General features: G+C 37.4%; 1 protein-coding gene across 1 annotated transcript; it reads right to left on the bottom strand.

Moving 5' to 3' along the window:
- Nucleotides 1–2701: 2701 nt before the first annotated feature.
- On the bottom strand, nucleotides 2702–14606 carry LOC102228921 (alpha-synuclein-like). Its single transcript, XM_005812667.3, has 6 exons — nucleotides 14323–14606; nucleotides 13770–13927; nucleotides 13600–13629; nucleotides 10886–11028; nucleotides 3804–3875; nucleotides 2702–3357 (listed from the first exon to the last, which is right to left on the bottom strand). The coding sequence occupies exons 2-6, from the start codon at nucleotides 13888–13890 to the stop codon at nucleotides 3340–3342; spliced, it is 384 nt and encodes a 127-aa protein (XP_005812724.1). The 5' UTR covers nucleotides 13891–13927; nucleotides 14323–14606; the 3' UTR covers nucleotides 2702–3339.
- Nucleotides 14607–19532: the final 4926 nt, after the last annotated feature.

The raw sequence follows: 19532 nt of genomic DNA, 5'->3' as shown, positions 1-19532 counted from the left end.
ATCTCCATAATTTGTCATGAATGTGTGTCGCCCATCATGTTTCAGAAAGGTAATGATTGTGAATCTATGATGTTCAATTTCTTACTGCAGAGAAATTCAAATAATCTTGTAAATAATAATGTAATCAAATAATCTAATTAGGTTTACTCAAAACTAAATCTGTCTCACAGAAGCCCAAAATTTTTAAATATGAGTTGTGTACGACAAGGCTAGTAATTTTGCACTTTTGGGTCATATACCTAATTTATACTAAGTATATGACCTAATGTACCTAATATATTAGGTATATCTGGTATCTTTCTACAGCTAAAGAATTTTATTAAATATCTATGAAAGTTCAAAATTTCCTCCAACTTTGAAGTAATTGTTATTCAGTGTAAAGGCTGTAAAATGATCACAAGATATTTTTACCAGAGCTGTTTTCTCCCTACAGCAGTTTTAGATCTGGGAGTGCAGGGAAGTCTGCATCAGTTAAATTCCTTTTAAAAATGCGCCACAGTTGCATCTTTTCATTGGCTTTCTAGTTTTCAGCAGAAGCTTAATTTGGGTTGATTTCTACGTGGTCCATCTCCGGAGATGCCAAGCAATTGACAGATTGAGAAGAGCAAATACATAGTGATTTGATAGTTCTGCGTGTTCTTTGGCTGCTGGTTCAATATGTTGTTAGCAAAGTCGTGACTCAACTGGTGAACAACAATCACAGAGAGTCATCCTTTGGACGGCATGAACGTACCAGGACACAGCAGATGACATGTATGTAAATAACATGGAACAAGGTTTAGCATGTTATGGTGGCTATTTTTTCTGTGAAAATGTACAAGTGGGACAGTCATGCTCAAGGCCAGACTGATTGACTGGTTTGGCACAAAACAGAGGTCTGTTGGTATCATTAATTAAACAGCTTTTTAGTTTTGCATTACACTTTAATGCATGTTGCTGCTGTCAAGGGGATAGTCTGACTCACTGGTTTTGTGCTGCTTTCTCACAAGATGATGAGTGTGAAGCTGCACTAACATCTATTTGACCTTGTTAAAATTTTATTTGTTTAATTTTCTGGTTACAATAGCTTATTTAGTAAAGCACAACCCGTGTGTTCTCAGTGCAGCCGTCACAGGTTCAAGTCCCGGACTGATGTTTACACCCCTGTTCTCACAACTTTTATTTTCTCTCTGATAACTGTCAAATAAAAAGCCAGTTGATCCAGTTGGATGATTTAAGTTCAGACTGATACAAGCTGAAAAGCTTCCTTGTCCAGGTGGTACATCCTTGTTTCTAGTTTGCATTGAGCGGTTCATCAATGTGAATATAAAATTAGTTTTATATACAACTGTTTTGTATTTCTGTCTCTTTAGAAACATGCTTCTCTTGGCATGATGGTGTATGTGTTCTCCATTTTTTAACCTTAACTGAAGAAAACCCAAAAGCTACTTTACTGTGATGAAAACCAATCTGGATCCTGCAATCTGCCTCTTTTGCTTTTACTCCGTCCCCCAAACACAGACCAGCATGCAGGTGTTTACCTGTCAGCTGGAGAGACAGCAGTGTCCTCCTCAACGACACTGCAGCATGTGGAGAAGTGGAGGCCAGAGGTCACCACCTTTAGCTGCACAGGAAATTCTGCTCAGAGAAACACCCTTTCTTGTCTCCTTGATGTCATGTGCATTGTTTTTATTTAAGTCATATTTGCTGTCATATTTTCTGTGAGTCCTAATTTGTGTTTTTATTGCAAAAATATCAGGATTTGACCAGAGTCTAGATCAAAGATAGATTTAGTGTATGAATAATGAAATATTTTTTTCTCTGACATACAAAATAATAGAGGATTTATGTTCCTAGATGTCTATAACAGATGTAAACAAAGATTGCTAATAAGCCAGTTTGACAAAAAAACACAAAGCAACAACTATTTTCATAGTTTTTACTTCACAAGTTTTTGACAGTAATTTTCATCTTCTGCAGAAATTGTAGTGGAATTATTCTATTCTAAATTACTGTTAAATTTAATGATATTTCTGATAAACATCCTCCACTTAGTTTCTGATTGCCCAATCTGGGGCACCTCCAGCTTATTCAAACATATTGTACAGTTTGATTAGTTTTGAAACAGTTCTGATTGCAATTTGACAAAATAAGTTATGAATGTTAAAAACAAATCATACACAAAGTGACACAAAGTCATTGGGATTACACATAGCCATCTGTTGTTGTTATAGTGTCTTAAACCATTACCCTTAATATGTGTAAACTCTCTCAAAATGAGTTAATTTTTTGTTGAAGTAGAATAGACTCAAAATTTGAAATGGTGAGCTTGGAGGGTTTGTTCCTCTTAACCTCCTTATCCTCACTGTGCTTGTTAACGAGATAATTTTGCTTCCCTGTTCAGTCTTATTTGTTTCCGTTCAAGTTTATTTACCCTTTAAAATATTACTCTGGAGATTTAGGTGAATTCAAACATATATAATGTAAATATACAGCATTACACATATATTAATCTCAAACTTAATGTAAAAAAAATAAAATAAAACTGTAATGAGTTTTATGTAAGAACCTGTTGTTGTTTGACAACAAATTGAAATCAAATTGTGACCAAGTCTGTTTTCATTTAGGAAATCAGGAGTTGAAACAGAAATGTGATTCATAAACACACATTTGTTTTGTAAATACTTAATTCGCCACACTGACTTGTTCACACAGGACTTCCAAGAGCATAATCCCACACTTTACATATTTTATTCAACGTTTGAATCCAAATAAATTCATGATACAGCAGTGAAGCTGAATATTACTTTTACATGCTATAAAATACAACATGAATGCACAAACAGCCCAGTACTTTATAGTACTCATTGCAAAAAAACAATGACAAAATACACAACAAAATAGAGAATATCATTATGCATCCATCTCAAACAGATCTGTGTGAATTGTTCCTTTATATAGAGACACTTAGGTGTTTGTAGATTGTGGTATACTTCCATGTTTGTGTTACGGACGCAGCCAACCAGCTGACAGTGGACAGACACACACACGCGCACACCCACACTCTGGGATCAGGTGGCCTTCTCAGTGGGAGGGAGTCACTGTAAACGACAGCTGGTCACAGAACACACACACCTGAGCCGCCGCCCGGGACGCAGGACGCGCCAGCACACTCGCACAACATCACTCTGTCTCCCTACAAGACATTCACTGCAAAGACATACAGAACGGCACGCACAGAAACGCACAGACGCCAAGCACAGACTCCAAGACGGACCAGAGACGAGGCACGACGGGACTTGGCAGAGCGACATGGAATGTTTGGGTCATTTTGCTTCGACTGTGGAGCCGTCGAGCCGCTCAGTCGTCAGAGTCCTCCTGGGGCGAGAGAAAAGAACAGGTTTTGCTGTGGCTCTGCTGCTGCACAGGCAAATGTGATATGATCCCCCTACTCCATTATGATGTTGCATCTCAGACACTGGAGCGGGTCTATAAACACCCCACCCAGTCATATGATTTATTAATGACCTCTGACTGCTGTCACACAGGGCTGAAAGTCAGTCTGTGGCCTTGATAGGAAAACGTCTCAGACATATTTGTTTTCTTTATCTGTCTGATCTTAAACACCTTTCTGAGACAGTGCTGATTAGCAGTATGAAATATAATTAGCTTCCACCAGTAGCTGTAAGGTAAAACCTTTGATTAATTAAAATAATTGTCATCACCTTTATATTCTCGCAAGCTCTCAACCAAAAGTGAGATGAACCCTCATACAGGTATTCACCAGTTTCTTTGTATTGTGCAAAGCAGTTTAAAAATGTTACCTCTGTAGGTTCAGTGGAGTCAGTATCGATCGGTGATTCCACTGCATCTGGTACTGCTGAGACATCCTCACCCTGCAGAAAAAAATAGAAATATATTTCACTTCCGAATTTTATACCTCGTCTCTGCATCTTTCAGACATCTTGTGAAGATAACGTTGTACGGGACATTAATAGTGTTACTGTACGCGGGTAGCCCACATGTTTAGCCTTGAGCCCTTCTTTAGCTTAACTAACTCATGTATTGTGTTGTGTAGTTGGAGAGTAGCCTATTATTTTTAAGTCAATTCGAGACACTTGACTATACAGTTCCTTGCAAGTGTATTTAATTGTGGTAAACCAGTCTGAAGTCACACATAACTGTGAATTACAAGGAAAACAATGCAATTTTTTGTATAGCAAACAATCTGACTGGAAATGTTAATTTGCAGTCAGATCTTCTGAATCAGTACCAGAACAACCTTTCTTCATGGAATTTGCACATCACAGACATTTTGCACATTCTTCTTTGCAAAACGGTTCAAGCTCAGTTAAATTGAATAAGGATCATCTGTGAACATTAATTTTGAACTGTAGACATACATTTGATTAGATTTATGTCTTTGACTGCGATGTTCTAGCAAAATAATTTGCTTTGATCTAAATCAGGGGTGTCAAACTCCAGTCCTCAAGGGCCGGTGTCCTGCAACTTTTAGATGAGCCTCTGCTGCACCACCTGAATAGAATAATTAGGTCATTAGCAAGGCTCTGGAGAACTGATCTACACAAGGAGGAATTAATTAAGCCATTTCATTCCAGTGTTTTGTACCTGAGGCACATCTAAAAACTGCAGGACAGCGGCTGTTGAGGACTGGAGTTTGACAACCCTGATCTAAACCATATGAATGTTGCTCTCTATCTTTCAGGTCATTTTGCTGTTAGGAGGAGAAACTTTTTCTCAATCCGAAGTCTTTTTCAGCCTTTATTCCCAGCTCTTCCTATCAACTCAGACCAGCTTCCTATTCCTAGAGCAGGAAACGTATCCCCACAGCATCATGCTGCTACTGCTATGTTTAAAGGTGAGGACTGCGTGCGTAGGTTGTAGAGTCAGTTTGCAATCAGGTGCAGTTAGGTGGGTGGCAGCTATGTCTCGGCATTAGTTTTGTTGAATCTAATGTAGTTGTGCCATACACCTTCATTTTTATTTTCAAATGATAAATTGAGATCTGTGAGATGTTCAAACTATGGGGAATTGTTTCATAAAGACTAGCCCCGCTTTACACTCCTTGACCAATCTGCTGTGTTCCTTGGTTTTCATGATGCTGTTTGTTCACAGCATGTTCTCTACCAAACGTCTGAGGTTTTCAAAGTAGAAGAGCTGTATTCATGCTAATATTAACTTGTACACAAACTGAATCTATTCCACTGAATGTCATTCTACATTCTGCTTTCACGTCGCTCTCAAAATACCGGTTTACTTTGGAAATGCTTCAAAAGTTGACATCTAAATCTACAGAATAAAAACTCTGTTTAATGTTAAGTACAAGAAATAAATTCCACTGAGCTCTTTGTTTGTTTCAGGATAAATGTACATCACAGCAGTCATTATGGCAGGAGGCTGCTAAAAAATAACGAGATTTAAAATGCTGAAGAAAAATGGACGTCTCTCCCGTCTTGATTACACCGTGTGACTGAGCTGACCTTGATTAGGGGTGATCACTGTGTGTTGATGAGTGCTTGTGGACGTGTGGGGCTACCAGATGGGGAATATAACCTTTAGGATGTCTTTGCACTTTCTACTCCTCCTGTTGCATTTCAAACAAGCCATCAAGCCTGTGTTTTTCAGGGAAAAAAACCGTCCTATTGACAAAAGTAAACATTCAGGCAAATTTAGCCTTAATTATCTCTGCAACGCTAATTTACCAAAGCAAACAACTGAGAATGATATATGTTAAGACATCTAAATCAAAGTGAAACCATTTTCTGATTTCTACTTTTTCTGTTGTTTCACACCCACTTTTGTCCTATATAAATGCATTTCTGGGTCCTTCTACCTTTCCAGTCACGCTTGTATCAGGGTGAGTCACCAACAGATGATGAATTGGTGAAACAATCGGATGAGAAGATTAATCTGGACAAAGCATCACGGTGTCGACTGTTTGCTCTTCTGTGGGCGAGTCTTTATCTGTCTGAGTGTCTCAGGAGAGTGGTGGAGGGACTTTTTCCACCTGGCATTAATTTTTAAATAGAATCAATATTAATGATGTTTAATGACTCCGAGTCGCTCGGGGAGCTCTTGTTAAATGAGGACAATCTGCTGCCATCTGCATGCCAGTCTCTTGTTTAAAAGAATATAGATTTTAACTTTTCCAATCTGCAGGTTTCTTCTTGTCAGATCGTTCAGTCAGTCAGTTGCGTTTACATCCCTCTGTTGGTCTGTCCTCTCTTCTTAAGATTCCACTTAATTATGCTGCACTTTCTTTTCATTTTGTTTAAACTAATACAACTAATTTCTTGTAAAATGGATGCAAAAGGAGATTTTGGATTAGTTAAAGATGAGTTGAAAAAAACACTATTGTTTTTCCAAATCTTCATGGGGCACAGGTTTGCTTACTGCAACTTGTGAAGGCACAATTAAGGAAATGTAAGTGCATGGCGTTCAGAAGTGACACGATTTGCTTTCATGAATTCCCCCGTGCCTCGGTCCTCATTAAGGAACGGAAGATTTAGCATCACAACAAACACTGAAAAATGTGTTTGTGTTCCCTGGGAAGCTTAGTGTTCCCTGCTACTCAAAAGCAGGTGGCTAATTACAGCTGAATTCAGTTTGTATATTCATTTTAACATCTCATTAATAGGAGTGGAATATATAAATGCAATAGCTATAAATTAAATATTGCAAACTCCTCTCTTTGCTGTCGGTATCTGCATTTTGGAATGCAGCACCTGATTTTGTTGTTTGTGTTTCATTCAAACTAAATAAAACACAAACACAATGTTTTGCAAGGTCTGACAAAGCTCATTCATCCGCAACTACAAAAGGGTAAAGACATCGTCACTTTGTGAAAAAAGACACAAACAATAGTTGCACAGATCAGCAGTACTGGAAATAAACTAGATGGCTTTAAGGATGCTCTGGTCGATGACATCATATTATTAAAATATGAAATCTTAAATAATCTTTGTAACAGCGAAACAAATACCCGAAAACAACACTCTTTGCTGGGATACAAAGACAGAAAAGAGTCATGATTTTATATTGGAAATATTTTGCTGCACCCTTCAGTTAGCCTTACTGAAAATGAAACATTAATGGATAAGCTACAGAAGCATTGCTTCTCTGAGCCTGAGCTAATTAAGACTGGACTGGACTGAAGTTGAAAGCTATTCTGTGGTTGCATGAATTCACAAGAAAGACCACAGGAGTCGATCTGTGCAAGGCCAGTTTCCACATTTGATATGTGATAAGATGGTAACATGAGTAACAAACAGCTGAAACACAAAATTTCTACATATTCTACATATTTCTACATATTTTAACATTTAACATTTTAACATATTTTAACATAAAAATTAACATTCTGTTAAGGAATTATATATAAAATTGCTACATAAATATAAATTGAGCTCAAGAGATCAGATACAAAAAATTTATATAATAAAAATATATAAATTTAAAAAAAATTTAACAACAATCTCAAAACTAAAACATACCATTTTTTAAAATCTGGTTTATATTTCTTCCTGATAATTGGTAGAAAAACAACAAAACATATTTATTGCAATGAGTTTATTATTATAATCATTATTCATTTACTAACTTGGGTCTTTAGAAACTCATAGAGCAAAGATCTGGAGTTTTTCTCTACATCCAGCGGCACGCTGCAGTAGATGTAGCTAGAATTTACCTAACTGGTTAGCTAAATTCTTAGTACATTTAATTAAATAGCTATGAAGTCTTAACATTTTGATAATATATCTATTCTTTTTGTAATTTGTCAGAAAAGTTTAATTCTATAAAATACATAATGTTGTGTATATAGTGGTCTTACGAAGAATTTCACACAAACAATACAAATAAAAGGGCCTTTTGAAGACATGACAGGAGCGTCATTTTTCATGTTTGACTTCTGTCTGAACAGCAAATTGTTTGCTCCGATAAACAGCTCTAGCCTCCTCCTCCCGCTTTGACAGACGAAGGCCAGACTGACTGATGGAGAATGCCGGGTTGCTACCAGCATGTAACAGCTTTCATTTCAGGTGAGAAAGACATGCAGCCGATATGAAAAATGATGAGAAATGAGTCAAGGTCGGTACGCCATTTTTAACACAGTGAAGACTTAGTTTGGAGCTTCCACATGAAATGGAGGAATACACTGTGCTGCTGCCTCTGGGTGTGTGTAAATAAACAGCTTTATCTGCACACAGAGCTCAGTAATGGAAGCTTCTCATATTTTGGTATCTACAGATGACAAAACATCTTCACTTTTTTCAAAAAACAATTGGTCGCTCTCAGGGGCCTCTTTTAATTGCAACTACCAATATAGAATGCTTCTTGTGCAGTCACCTTTTTATGATAGTTCCTTGCTACTAAATATTCCACAGTGCCAAAACAGAAACTTGGCAACTGGTAGGCCATGTAAAGTCATACAGCAGAGGTGAAGGTTCAATAACTTCATACCTCCAAACAACAATTAGCTCAAAATTAGTGCATAGAGAGCTTCATCAAATGGATTTCCATGGGCCAGCAGCTACATCCAAAGCTTTCATCACCAAGCCCAATGCAAAGTGTTGGATGCAGTCGTGTCAAGCATGTTGCCACTGAACTCCAGAGCCATGGAGATCAAATCATCCTCCTCTGTCTTGAAATCCCATATAAGCGTCTCCGTCTGGTAGTTGCCAGGAGAACTGCCCTTTCCTTACTGCATTGTGTCAAGTGTACTATTTGACACAGAGGGGCCTGTTTTTCAGGAGTTTGGAAGGGGCCCTTGGTTCTACTGAAAGGAACTCTTAATGCTTTTGCATACTAAGTAAGGCCCAGTGCTCTGTGAGAACATTTTAGAGAAGGCCCTTTTCGGGTTCAGTGTGAGTGTGCTCACAGCAATGTGCAGGATGGACATCAAGTATGACCCCTTAAAACATAACACTTCCTACACATACCCCAACAAAAACTAATCACAGCTTCCAACAACTTATCTGCTTTCAGCCTACCATGTATAAAGTTCCAGGTGGATAAAGTAATGAAACGTCTCATGCAAAATGCTTGTCCACTTGCTGAGCACCTGTGTCCATCATAGATATTTGTACATGCAGAAATTTGGAATCCAAATAGACATGCAAAGCCTTTACTTGACTACCAGCTCTGGGAAGTTAATACAGATATACAGTATATATCATATATATATATATATATATATATATTATTTTTGAAAGACAGACATGACAATTGGACAGAGATAAGCTAAGATCTTAGCTCTTATTTATCACCATCACATTACTAAATGATCTACTTATGGACCAGATTTAATAAGTAAGCACTTTAGTTTTGTCTATTGAATTATGAGCTGTATTTCAAAGTAAAAGATAATTACTGTCCTGTTACTTTATTTTTTAAACCTTGACAATTAAAATACAAAATTCTGCATTAAGTGTAGGTTTAAGTAATAAAAACACACCTTGACTAATTGCCACAACAAAATATGCAACAGATGATGAGAACAGAAGAGCTTAAGATGTTCATATCTTGGAAGAGATTTGCTTCTGCAAACCTCTGACATTTTCACAGATCAGCCAGTCAGCCAGCTAAATTAACATGTAACCAAAAACAGCCATCACTTCAATCTCACTTACTATGTAATTGATATGTTGCTTTCTATAAATGTAATTTGTCCCAATGATGTTTACTTTTTAAGGTATTTTTCATCTAAAATACTTTAAGACAGTAAGAATAAATTTGCTGAATGAAAATTTTGGTTATAAAAAAGCCTTTTCATTTAATTTCCCCAGTGTGCATCTGTCCTACGTTTGTGTACAAAGACATACTTTTAGTAAATAAACCTACAGACCTGGTACTGTACCATAATGTAATGTTCAGGTAAGCAAGCTGTGTAAGAATTTTTTGACACATCGTAAACAGCTGACATATTGTTCCTATTGCACATATGCATACCAATGGCATTTAACCTCATGGTAAGCTATACCAGCACTTTGTCTGTATTCATGAAGATTCACTCACCTCTGCATGCCAAATGCTCGAAGTGATTCCAACTGTAGACAGTCCAACTTTTCTGATTATTTTAGCTAATAATTATTTCAATACTTGGGAGAACTTATAAACTATGTGTTGAACACTGAACTATCAGCTCAAGATGGTCAGACGATCATATATATAATGGAAAAGTTAAATTTTTTTTAAAAAAAGATAAGTAGCGCTGTAGCTTTTACAACCCAATCACTATAAACGTCCCCTTTACACAACATACATAGAAACAACATACATCCTTTAGAAATGTGACGAGCTGATGGGTCCCAAAATTCCCATTAATTTCTTTCCAATTTGACTCAAGTAAAATGTGCCAATGCACATTGCAAGATTAAGAAACAGTGTAACAGCAGATGTAATTTCCCTCTGGGATCATAAATCTGGGAGGCATGTGGCATAAAATCTGTTATTATGTGACAGAGTTAGAAAATGCAGGTAACGATCAAATTAGAGATGCAGCCCAAACCTCTGATAACTAAAAAAATCAGTCATGTACGTTATCTGACTTTTAAGCAAGAACAAAGTCATGTCCATCTGTAAAAACTGTAATTTTGACAAGACTTTATTTTTTTATTATTTCTGTCTTCTTTTTTCCAGAAAAGGTTAAGAGATTAAAACCTCTTTATGAAAAGATAAATACATAGATGAATAGGTGTTACCATACATTGTGATTTTTTTTTTGTATAGTTTTAACCAACAGAGTTTCATAATAAAAGCTGAAGGCAAAAATCTCATAAAATGGAACCAAACTCAGGGTCTGCTGTTTTGTAAAATATATAAAAAAAGTGTTTCACCAAAAATTGTCACTTACTATTCGACACAAGATTAAAAGCCTCTTTCTTACTTGTTTGGCTGGATCCTTCTTGACCAATCCAGTGGCAGCGGCGATGTTGCCCGCTCCTTCCACAGTTTTCTGGGCCACAGCCGTAACCCCGGTAACCACAGCTCCGCCCACATGAGACACTCCAGACACAGTTTTTTCAGCGACTGCAGGGACAAAAGGAAGGAGAAAGGAAAAGAAAAACAGAGGGAAGGATGTATTATTACAGTCTTAACACAGAATAGTATTAGGAACAGAAGTTTTTTAAGCAGTTATACTGATAGAAACAACTGTAATTATCACCGTTAGCTTGTCTTCTAAAAATTATGTTTCAAGCCAAGTAATTTATTAATGATTTTTGCTGTGTTGCAAACAGATAAAAAAAAAAAGTGTGTGTGTAATTCAATCAGCTAACTTAATTTGAGGAAGAGCCTCAGGTGAGTTCTGTTCAAAGAGACAGGGAAGGCAAACAAATTTATCCCCATGGTGGACTAATCATCTTTGATGGACGGTTGCAATCGAAGTGGAGGCAACAGGTGAACTCATAAGGCTTTCACTGATCAACCCGTACAGCATCATTAATCAAGACCAGAAGGCTCACAGGGCGTAAACACGGCCTGCACGAACCTCTCCAAAGCAGATTATCAGATCATCTAATGCAGATCGCTGACAAGACATTATGTCATAGTGGATTTACTTCACCTGCTTAGTGTAAGAACCAAAGAGACAAACCATCTGCCAGGGTTTCTACAGAACAATCAGTTAAGGAAGGCCTGGCTCTGCTTGTTCTTCACTTATTCTGAATGAGAAATAGCAAAGCAAGGCCTGCAGGGAGTCATTCAGGTGTAGGGTGAATAAAGCAGTGGAAATGTGACACTTATTCACCCACAGAGATGCTATATATCTGTCCTGTTAACCGCCTGAGGATTCGGTGAGGTAATCTCATTTTGCTTTTCAATCATGTAAAAGATCTGCTGAGTTAAAACTAGCCCTTTGTTTATGAAATTAGGTCTGGATTGATATGAAATTCTCAAACTGTGGTAATCTTGTGTAAAAAAACAAAAATCAGTACGGTGTCGTGGCATCACAGGAAATACTCGAAAACATAAAACAAAAAAGTGCTATATGGTGCTATAACTGGCATAATTTCAAACAGATAAAGCACAATTACTCCTTTTGCTATTAAAATTATATTACATATTAATTACTGTAGTCAGGACTTGAGTCAGCAGGATGTGGGGCCCAACTTTAAAACATAAGGTCCAAACACTCATCTTTAATAACTTTTCAAAATAAACCAAAAATAAACATTAGTTTTATCCAGTTATTGAATTTATTTTAATAATTATGTGAAAAAAAAACAACCTGTCAAAACTATCGTTTGCCTTTCATAGTTAAAAACTTATACAATGAAGTTTGCATGTCAGCTTAAAAGTACCTTCTCAAAATAAAAACCTTTAAACATCAAGCCCAAATTTCTGTATCAAATATGCTTTTTAATTTGTCTGATGTTTTATTCTGAACCTAGATGTCGTGTTTTCATTATGTATAAGCGAGACCCATCATAAATAACGGAAATAACGGCTTCAAAATATCAGTCTTGTTGGTTCTTTGGATACCAGGTTTCACCAACTCTTTTCCAATAATTACATATTGTTAACTATGTAAAAATCCAACAGCTTAAAACGTCTCACATAGATATGGAATTACATTTTTTCTCTGGATGCTTGTCATATACAGTGTGAATTAAAATTCAACAACACAACACAAACAAACAAAAGAAACAACTCCTAATAACCTCTAAATACCATCTAATAACATCTAAAACGTCCTTTGACTATAACACTATATTTGGCATTAATTTGTTGAATTAGTTTGAATATTTTTATGCAATAATTTTTTTTTCTTTCCTGTGGGGGCAGGAAATACTTAAAAGCATTCCTTTTTAGTAAGCTGACTGGCAGTGTGCAGCAACAGGTGGGGAAAGGCCAAAACTGAATCACTTTGTGTTTCAAAAAGTCAGAGAAAAATCTGGACACTTTGTCACCTTTCATGATGTCAATAAAGAACATTTTACTTATAATGAATGACTGGCAATAAGTTACAGCAATTTTTACGCCATAAACTTTTAAAATCTTTGTATACCTTCATACTTGTCAGGTCAGACTATAGCAAGTGCTTACCATAGCAGAATGCTTGTGGCCTTGCAGTTTTAGGTGCCCAAAAAACACAAGTGTTTACATTTGTTAGATTTCCCCACAGATAACCAATAGGCAACTGTTTTAAAACCATAGTGCTATAACCCTGCATCCAACCTAACACTTGACCCTTGTCAGACAAAATAGGAACAAGTTTAAACTCATGCTTTGCACATGCTTGTACGCTTTTGCTGTGTTTTGGTGGTAAGGTTACATTGCCACAAGCAGGCCTGGTATAGTTACTGTTAATATTATGGATCATTTTTTGAGCTGATAATCACATTTCTAGAAATAATGTTGTTTTTGTGAAAAACTTTTCAGAAAGGATAAGCACAAAGATCGTGTTATTCAATTTAAAGGCTGACAAGGCCTGAATATGTATAACTATTAATCTATTATATTCATGTGGGGGGGGGAGGGGGGGGGGGGGGGGGAAGGATAGAATCCAAGGATATAATCATCCTTGGTCATAAACATAAATAGTAAAATTTAAACAAGAACATGGGGAAGAAGTCATTGGTATTAATAGAAAGTTGTTACCTGTGGAGACTCCATCCTTTGTTTTAGTACCTGAAAGAAATATGAGTGCCAAATATTTACAAGTATAACAATAAAAATGATAATACAATGTGGATTTATTTTTCTTTTTTAAAACTGTGGTGATTACAGTCACTTCCTGAGCATAAATGAGACGAATTCCCGGAACCCACCAACATACATAACCCCATCCTTCGTCATCTCAGCCGCTCCAGTCACTCCCTGCTTGGTTTTCTCCGCCGCTGCCACGACCCCATCCTTGGCTTTGGAGAAACCCTTCATCAGCGCGTCCATGGCGGCTCGGTTCGGCTCCCAGATTACACGCACCCAGCTGCAAAGCAGGTCCAGTCAGACGGATGAATTGAATTAGTCGCTGTTAAAACACAGAAATGATGCCACCGCCCCGCGTTTTTGCTTTTCTGTTCTTTTCTTCTTCTTCTTCTTCTTTTTTTTTTTTTTTCTTTTTCTTCCTCTGACTGGTTTATTGTAGGCTGGAATATCTGTGCTGCCCAATGCGAGCAGCTTTGGAGCAAATCCCACCTGTAGGAATTGCAGCCTGTGAATGGCAGCAATGAAGGGCTTTACTATTAATACAACGGATAGTAAAGGAGAAAATGGGACTGATACGCGCACATACGATCACATTACTGCTACGACAAAGGTTCTTTTTTGTACGATAAAAAAAATAAATAATAAAAATAAAAATAAGATAAGTGCTTTACGCACCTGTTTGCTTCAACTTCCTTTCAGCACACAATGTGATGGGTCTTCCCGGATGGCAGCGGAGTATCCCACCCGAAGAGCAACACCGACTTTACAGGCTCCAAACTTCAGGTGCTCTGAACTGGCGACGGTGTGTAGTGTCCTCCACTCGGACGGACAGAGAGGACTCTCCACGGGTCCGTTTGACAGACGCCTCCCACGCCGCAGAGACGGAGAAGGAGCGATTGATCACTCTCCCTCACGCACACACAACACGCTCCCTCACATGGATTACGTAGCCGTTTCTATACGTGGGTTGTCCACAGCGAGTAGGAGCAGCAGCAGCCTCTTTAATGTCATCTGTGGCCCAACTACCAATTAGGCTGGTGGCAGTGTAATTACTCAAAACAACCGGGCTCAGCTATTCTCTCTTCCCACATGTGACTAAGGATGTTAACAGCAGCTGCATGTAGCAGGTTGTTGGCGATTTCCATCAGTTTGTCAACAAATTTGCTTACAATGTAACCAGAAACTTCTGCAGGACATTAGAGAGGCAAATAACATCAATTTTACGAGTTTTGTGTGAATCATTTAGCAACAAATGCAACAAAGTAGCTTATAATCGATGCAATGAGTTAAGGCACACATCAGCAAACAACAAATCTATTTACATGTATTTTATTAGTGGAATTTAAAATAGCTCATCATTCCAATTTCACGTATCACCTTTATGAGAACTTAATACCTCAAGAGAAAAATACATTTGAATATTTACTCACCTCTAAAATTGCTTGCAGGCAATTCAGAAACGAGTTTCAAAATATACACAAAACCCTTTGCATGTCAGTTTTGGACAGACAGATGTCAATTGAACATTTAACCTCCTTCCAATCCTAATCAAAACCCTCCTCCCAACTCTCCTTCCAACCCTAATTCAAGTCCTCCTTCAAAGCCTTATTTGAACCCTCCTACCAACTCTCTTTCTAACCCTAATCTCAAACTAAATTCCAACCCTAAATAAATCCTCCCTCTAACTCTCCTTCCCAAAGTGACTAATTTCACTATGCTCTAAAGAACAGTTTACCGGATTTCTTATAGATCGTATGACCACCAACTTGCATGTGTGGACTAATTTTCTTCATCATCCTCTCCTCACAAAGACCAGAAACTAGCACACTCTGGCAACCTACAGCACAGCCATTTTCTTTATAGTTGCCCCTAATTATAGCTCAAATGAGCTGACTTGAAAGCTGTTTTGCAGTGTTTAGGAGAATTAAAAGATGGTGATAAAGGCAGTACAAAGAGGCTTGCTCTTTGTTTTATTCTTTGTGAATGACCATCGTTAGTGAGCCACTGCAAATACCACGAGTCATAGTTCTAATATCGTCTTTTTTTTTTGTTTTTTTTCAAAAAAGCTCTTTTATTGAGAGCAGCTTCAAAAAAGGCACTGCCCTACTTTGTTCATCTTTAATGTAGTTTGAAGTATTGACCTGAATGAGAAAATTTTCTGCTTCCTTTATAACAGGAGACCTGCACTCTGAGGAGAACAAAGACGCATGAAGACTTTCATGACTTCGCCACTTTTCCTGAAGTATACTTGTGTTTCTAATCATACCTTGTTCCCTTTCTTTCTTTGTTGTATGCTCAGAGGGAGGGTGTGTGTGGGTGTGTGTGTGTTAACTTCATGATTGCCTCATTAAAGATACACTGGCTGAGATCTGAAGTTACAGAAAAACCAAGGTCTGAAAGTGAGAAAAAGGATTCAGAAGCAGAGGTACTCATCCACCTACTTCTACTGCCACCTACTGACCTTAAACCCGATCACTCTAACCATCACAAGTTCAAACGCAACACCAAGGGACAATAACGTGTGCACAAAAAAACCCTGCTTGCATATGGCATAGAAAAAAAATCACGTTCTCGAGATTGGTTTATTTCACGTCAAACAGCGCCACCTGCTGCAGCATTTTTGCTACAGCGTTTTGAACCCCCTGACCTGAACAGAACAACCCAGGAATAATAAAAACCCTTGCTCGCTCAGATAAGACAGAGGTGTGACTTGAATGCATGTAAATACGGACTTCCAGGTACCTTCCAAAAGTATTCTCTCCTTCCGACTGTTTCCAAATTGTGTTATGTTCCAACTACAAACTTCAGCCTATTTTATTGGGATGCATCTTTTATTTTTTCAAATGAAAATCTGCAATATAGAGTGTACATTTGAATTTGGACCCCGAGTGAATAGCTACTTTGTAGAAGCATAATTTAATTGAGTTACAGGTGTACAGTGCCTAAAAAATATTCACACTCTGGGATGTTTTACCATTTTTATTCCATTTATACATAAATCATAGCAAAACAACCTTTTGCTTTTTTGACAAAAAAAAAAAAACAGAAAAAACTTTTAACATAAAAATGAGAAATATCTTTTACGAAATAATGAAAATTAAATTAAGATGCTAAACATAAAATAAGTTCACATAATTATTCACTCTTCTTAAAGTGAATGACCTAATTCAAGAGAGGCCCAGCCTGAGAGGGCTTCAGAGAACATTTTATTTTTCAGCAAGAAAATGACAAAATCCACCCAGCTAAAGCCACACAGAAATGGTTTGAAGACAAAAGGGGAGATGTTCTGTTGTGGTCAAGTCAAAACCCTGACTTCAATCCCATAGAGAATTTGTGAATTTTTTTCCCCACACAGAGATTGAACAGGTCTGCAAGGAAGAATGACATAAAATTGCAGTGTCCAGTTGTGTGAAGCCTGATAGAGACGTGTCCACACAGACTCTGTGCTGCGATTGCAGCTAGCGGTGTACCTACTAGATACTGACTTGAAGGGGTGAGTATTTCTTCTGTCGCTCATTCTACGTTATATGTTTTTATTTAATCGTCATTAGTTTGAAGAAATGAAATTTCACCAGAATATTAAAGGTTTTTTTTTTTGGGGTCAAATTTTGTTAATCTTGATTGATTTATAAACACAACAGGGGTGAATACTTGTTATAGGCAATGTAAGTCTTTTGGAGTATGTCTGTACAGCTTTACTAAACTAGAGGCTGAATGTTTTCACCCATTCCTCTTTTGTTTAACAGCTCAAGCTCAGTCAGATTGGATGGTGAGGGTGAACATAAATCTTCCAATCTTGACACAGATTCTCAACTGGATTTAGGTCTGGACTTTGACAGGGCCATTCTAGCACACAATGATCCTTTGATCTAGCCCTTTCAATTAGCTCTGGCTGTATGCTCATGTCCTGCTGGAAGATTAGCCTCAAGTCTTTTGTAGCTTCTAGTGGGTTTTCTTTCAGGATTGCCCTGCACTTATCTTCATTCACTTCCCCATATGTGGTCAGCTTCCCAGTCCTTGTTAAAGAAATGCATCCCTCCAGCTGATGATGCTGTTACTATGTTTCACCATGTTCAGTAAGATATGCAGTGTTAGCTCTCTGTCACACATAAAATTTATGTCAGCTAAAAAGTATATTTCTGGTCTAACGTGACCAGACTAACTTATTTTTTTATGTTCACCGTGTCCCCTAAATGGCTTATGGAAAACTTTAAATGGAACTTTTTATGGTTTTGTTTCACTCTACCAACCATTTGTTCCCATCACGGCTAATTATTCTGTTGACAGAATAATTATTCTGATTATTCTGTCTTATGAGTCTCCTCAGCTCTGTGGGTCTCTTGGCTGCTTCCCTGATTGATGTTCCCCTTACTCAGCCTGTCAGTTTAGGTGTTCATGTTAAGGTTTGCACCATATCCTTGCCACTGTCAGATTTTAAACTGAAAACCTGATATTTTCTTTTTCTAAATCTGATTTTGCTTTATATTTTTTCACCACTATTTTCTTGACTATTTCTGCTGTGCCCCTTCATCTTCCATTTACCTTTATCTTACTATCTGGTAATTCCCAATGGAATCGGTAACATCAGTCGAGTAATATAATAAAATATTTATTTTTCCCCAATGAAAACCCACTGGATTTGTTTTGATGACACATCCATCCCCATAACTGCTCCCTCTAACTGCTTTTACCAGAACCTTGTCCATGAATTGAATCATCAGAAACTTAGCCAACTGTGGAGGAGTGATGACTGATAGTGAGTTAGTCACTCGTTTGGGTGTTGGTGGATACTTAGTCTGATTGTTTGGTCCAGCCACAACAAGTAAAAGGGTGTCTAAGTCTTCACTTGTGTTGATATAGTCCTCAAATTTGCTAGGATGACCTAATTTCATAACACAAATCCAGCTGTTAGACTGCGTAAACATTTAAAAATGCACTGCTTGCAATTTGACACTTTTTCACTGGTGGCCTTTATTGTTATTATTACAATTCTTATTTTTACATTACAGTGAAGCTTGATTTAGTTCATCCCACTTATCATCCACTAGCTGCATTTTAAGGGAATATTGACGCAAAATTCACCATAACAGCTGGTTACTATAAGCTTGGATATGCCATTTTGACCTTTGACTTTAAAAGGATTGCGTGAGTTATATTTCCCATGCCATTAGTGACTCACCTTAGATTTTGATTTGCTTGATCAATGTCACTCATTGCTAATTTACCTACTCTGTTTTCAGGGAGTAACCCCACTGTCACTATGACTAAGTTTATATTTCGGGTGGGGTGATACTGAGCAGATGAACTCTTACCTTGCGCAACACCTCTTTAAAGTAGGCCATCTTTATTTTTTCTTCACTACTTTCACCCCACAATCTTAGAATGGTTTCAGTCATTCCGGTTTTACTAGTAAAATTCTCACATCACCATTTGTTTAGGTAATTTAAAGAAATTGCGATTGTGCGACGAGTAATATTTGGTTTCAATTTTGTCAGGCAGAACTTAATAGCTCTCACACCTGTAGGTTTCTACATATCCAAGCAGCATTTATTTGATTTTTGTAAATACTTTTCACATTTTGTGAGAAATTAATTATAAACCTGATCTTTTATTATGCAGCATTTGCCTTGGAGCAGGGTTTTTGTGCACAAAACCGCCACTAGATGGCACTGCATGTAAGTGCAATGTACCAGACGGAAGCTCATTCATGTGCGAGCTTAAGACTTGTTCTTGTTGCCTCGTTGCATTCATCCAGGTAACAGCAGATCAGTTACAAATACAGATTTCTCAATCTTTAATAGTTGGTAAATATATATTGCAAAAAGGTAATAAACGGTAATCAGGAAAACACAAACGTTTCTGAAGCATAATGGTCCGTATTAAAC

Source organism: Xiphophorus maculatus, chromosome 8, assembly GCF_002775205.1.
Source record: "Xiphophorus maculatus strain JP 163 A chromosome 8, X_maculatus-5.0-male, whole genome shotgun sequence".
NCBI lineage: Eukaryota > Metazoa > Chordata > Actinopteri > Cyprinodontiformes > Poeciliidae > Xiphophorus > Xiphophorus maculatus.
Note: the sequence above shows the minus strand (reverse complement) of the source record. Positions and strands in the feature narration are given on the sequence as shown.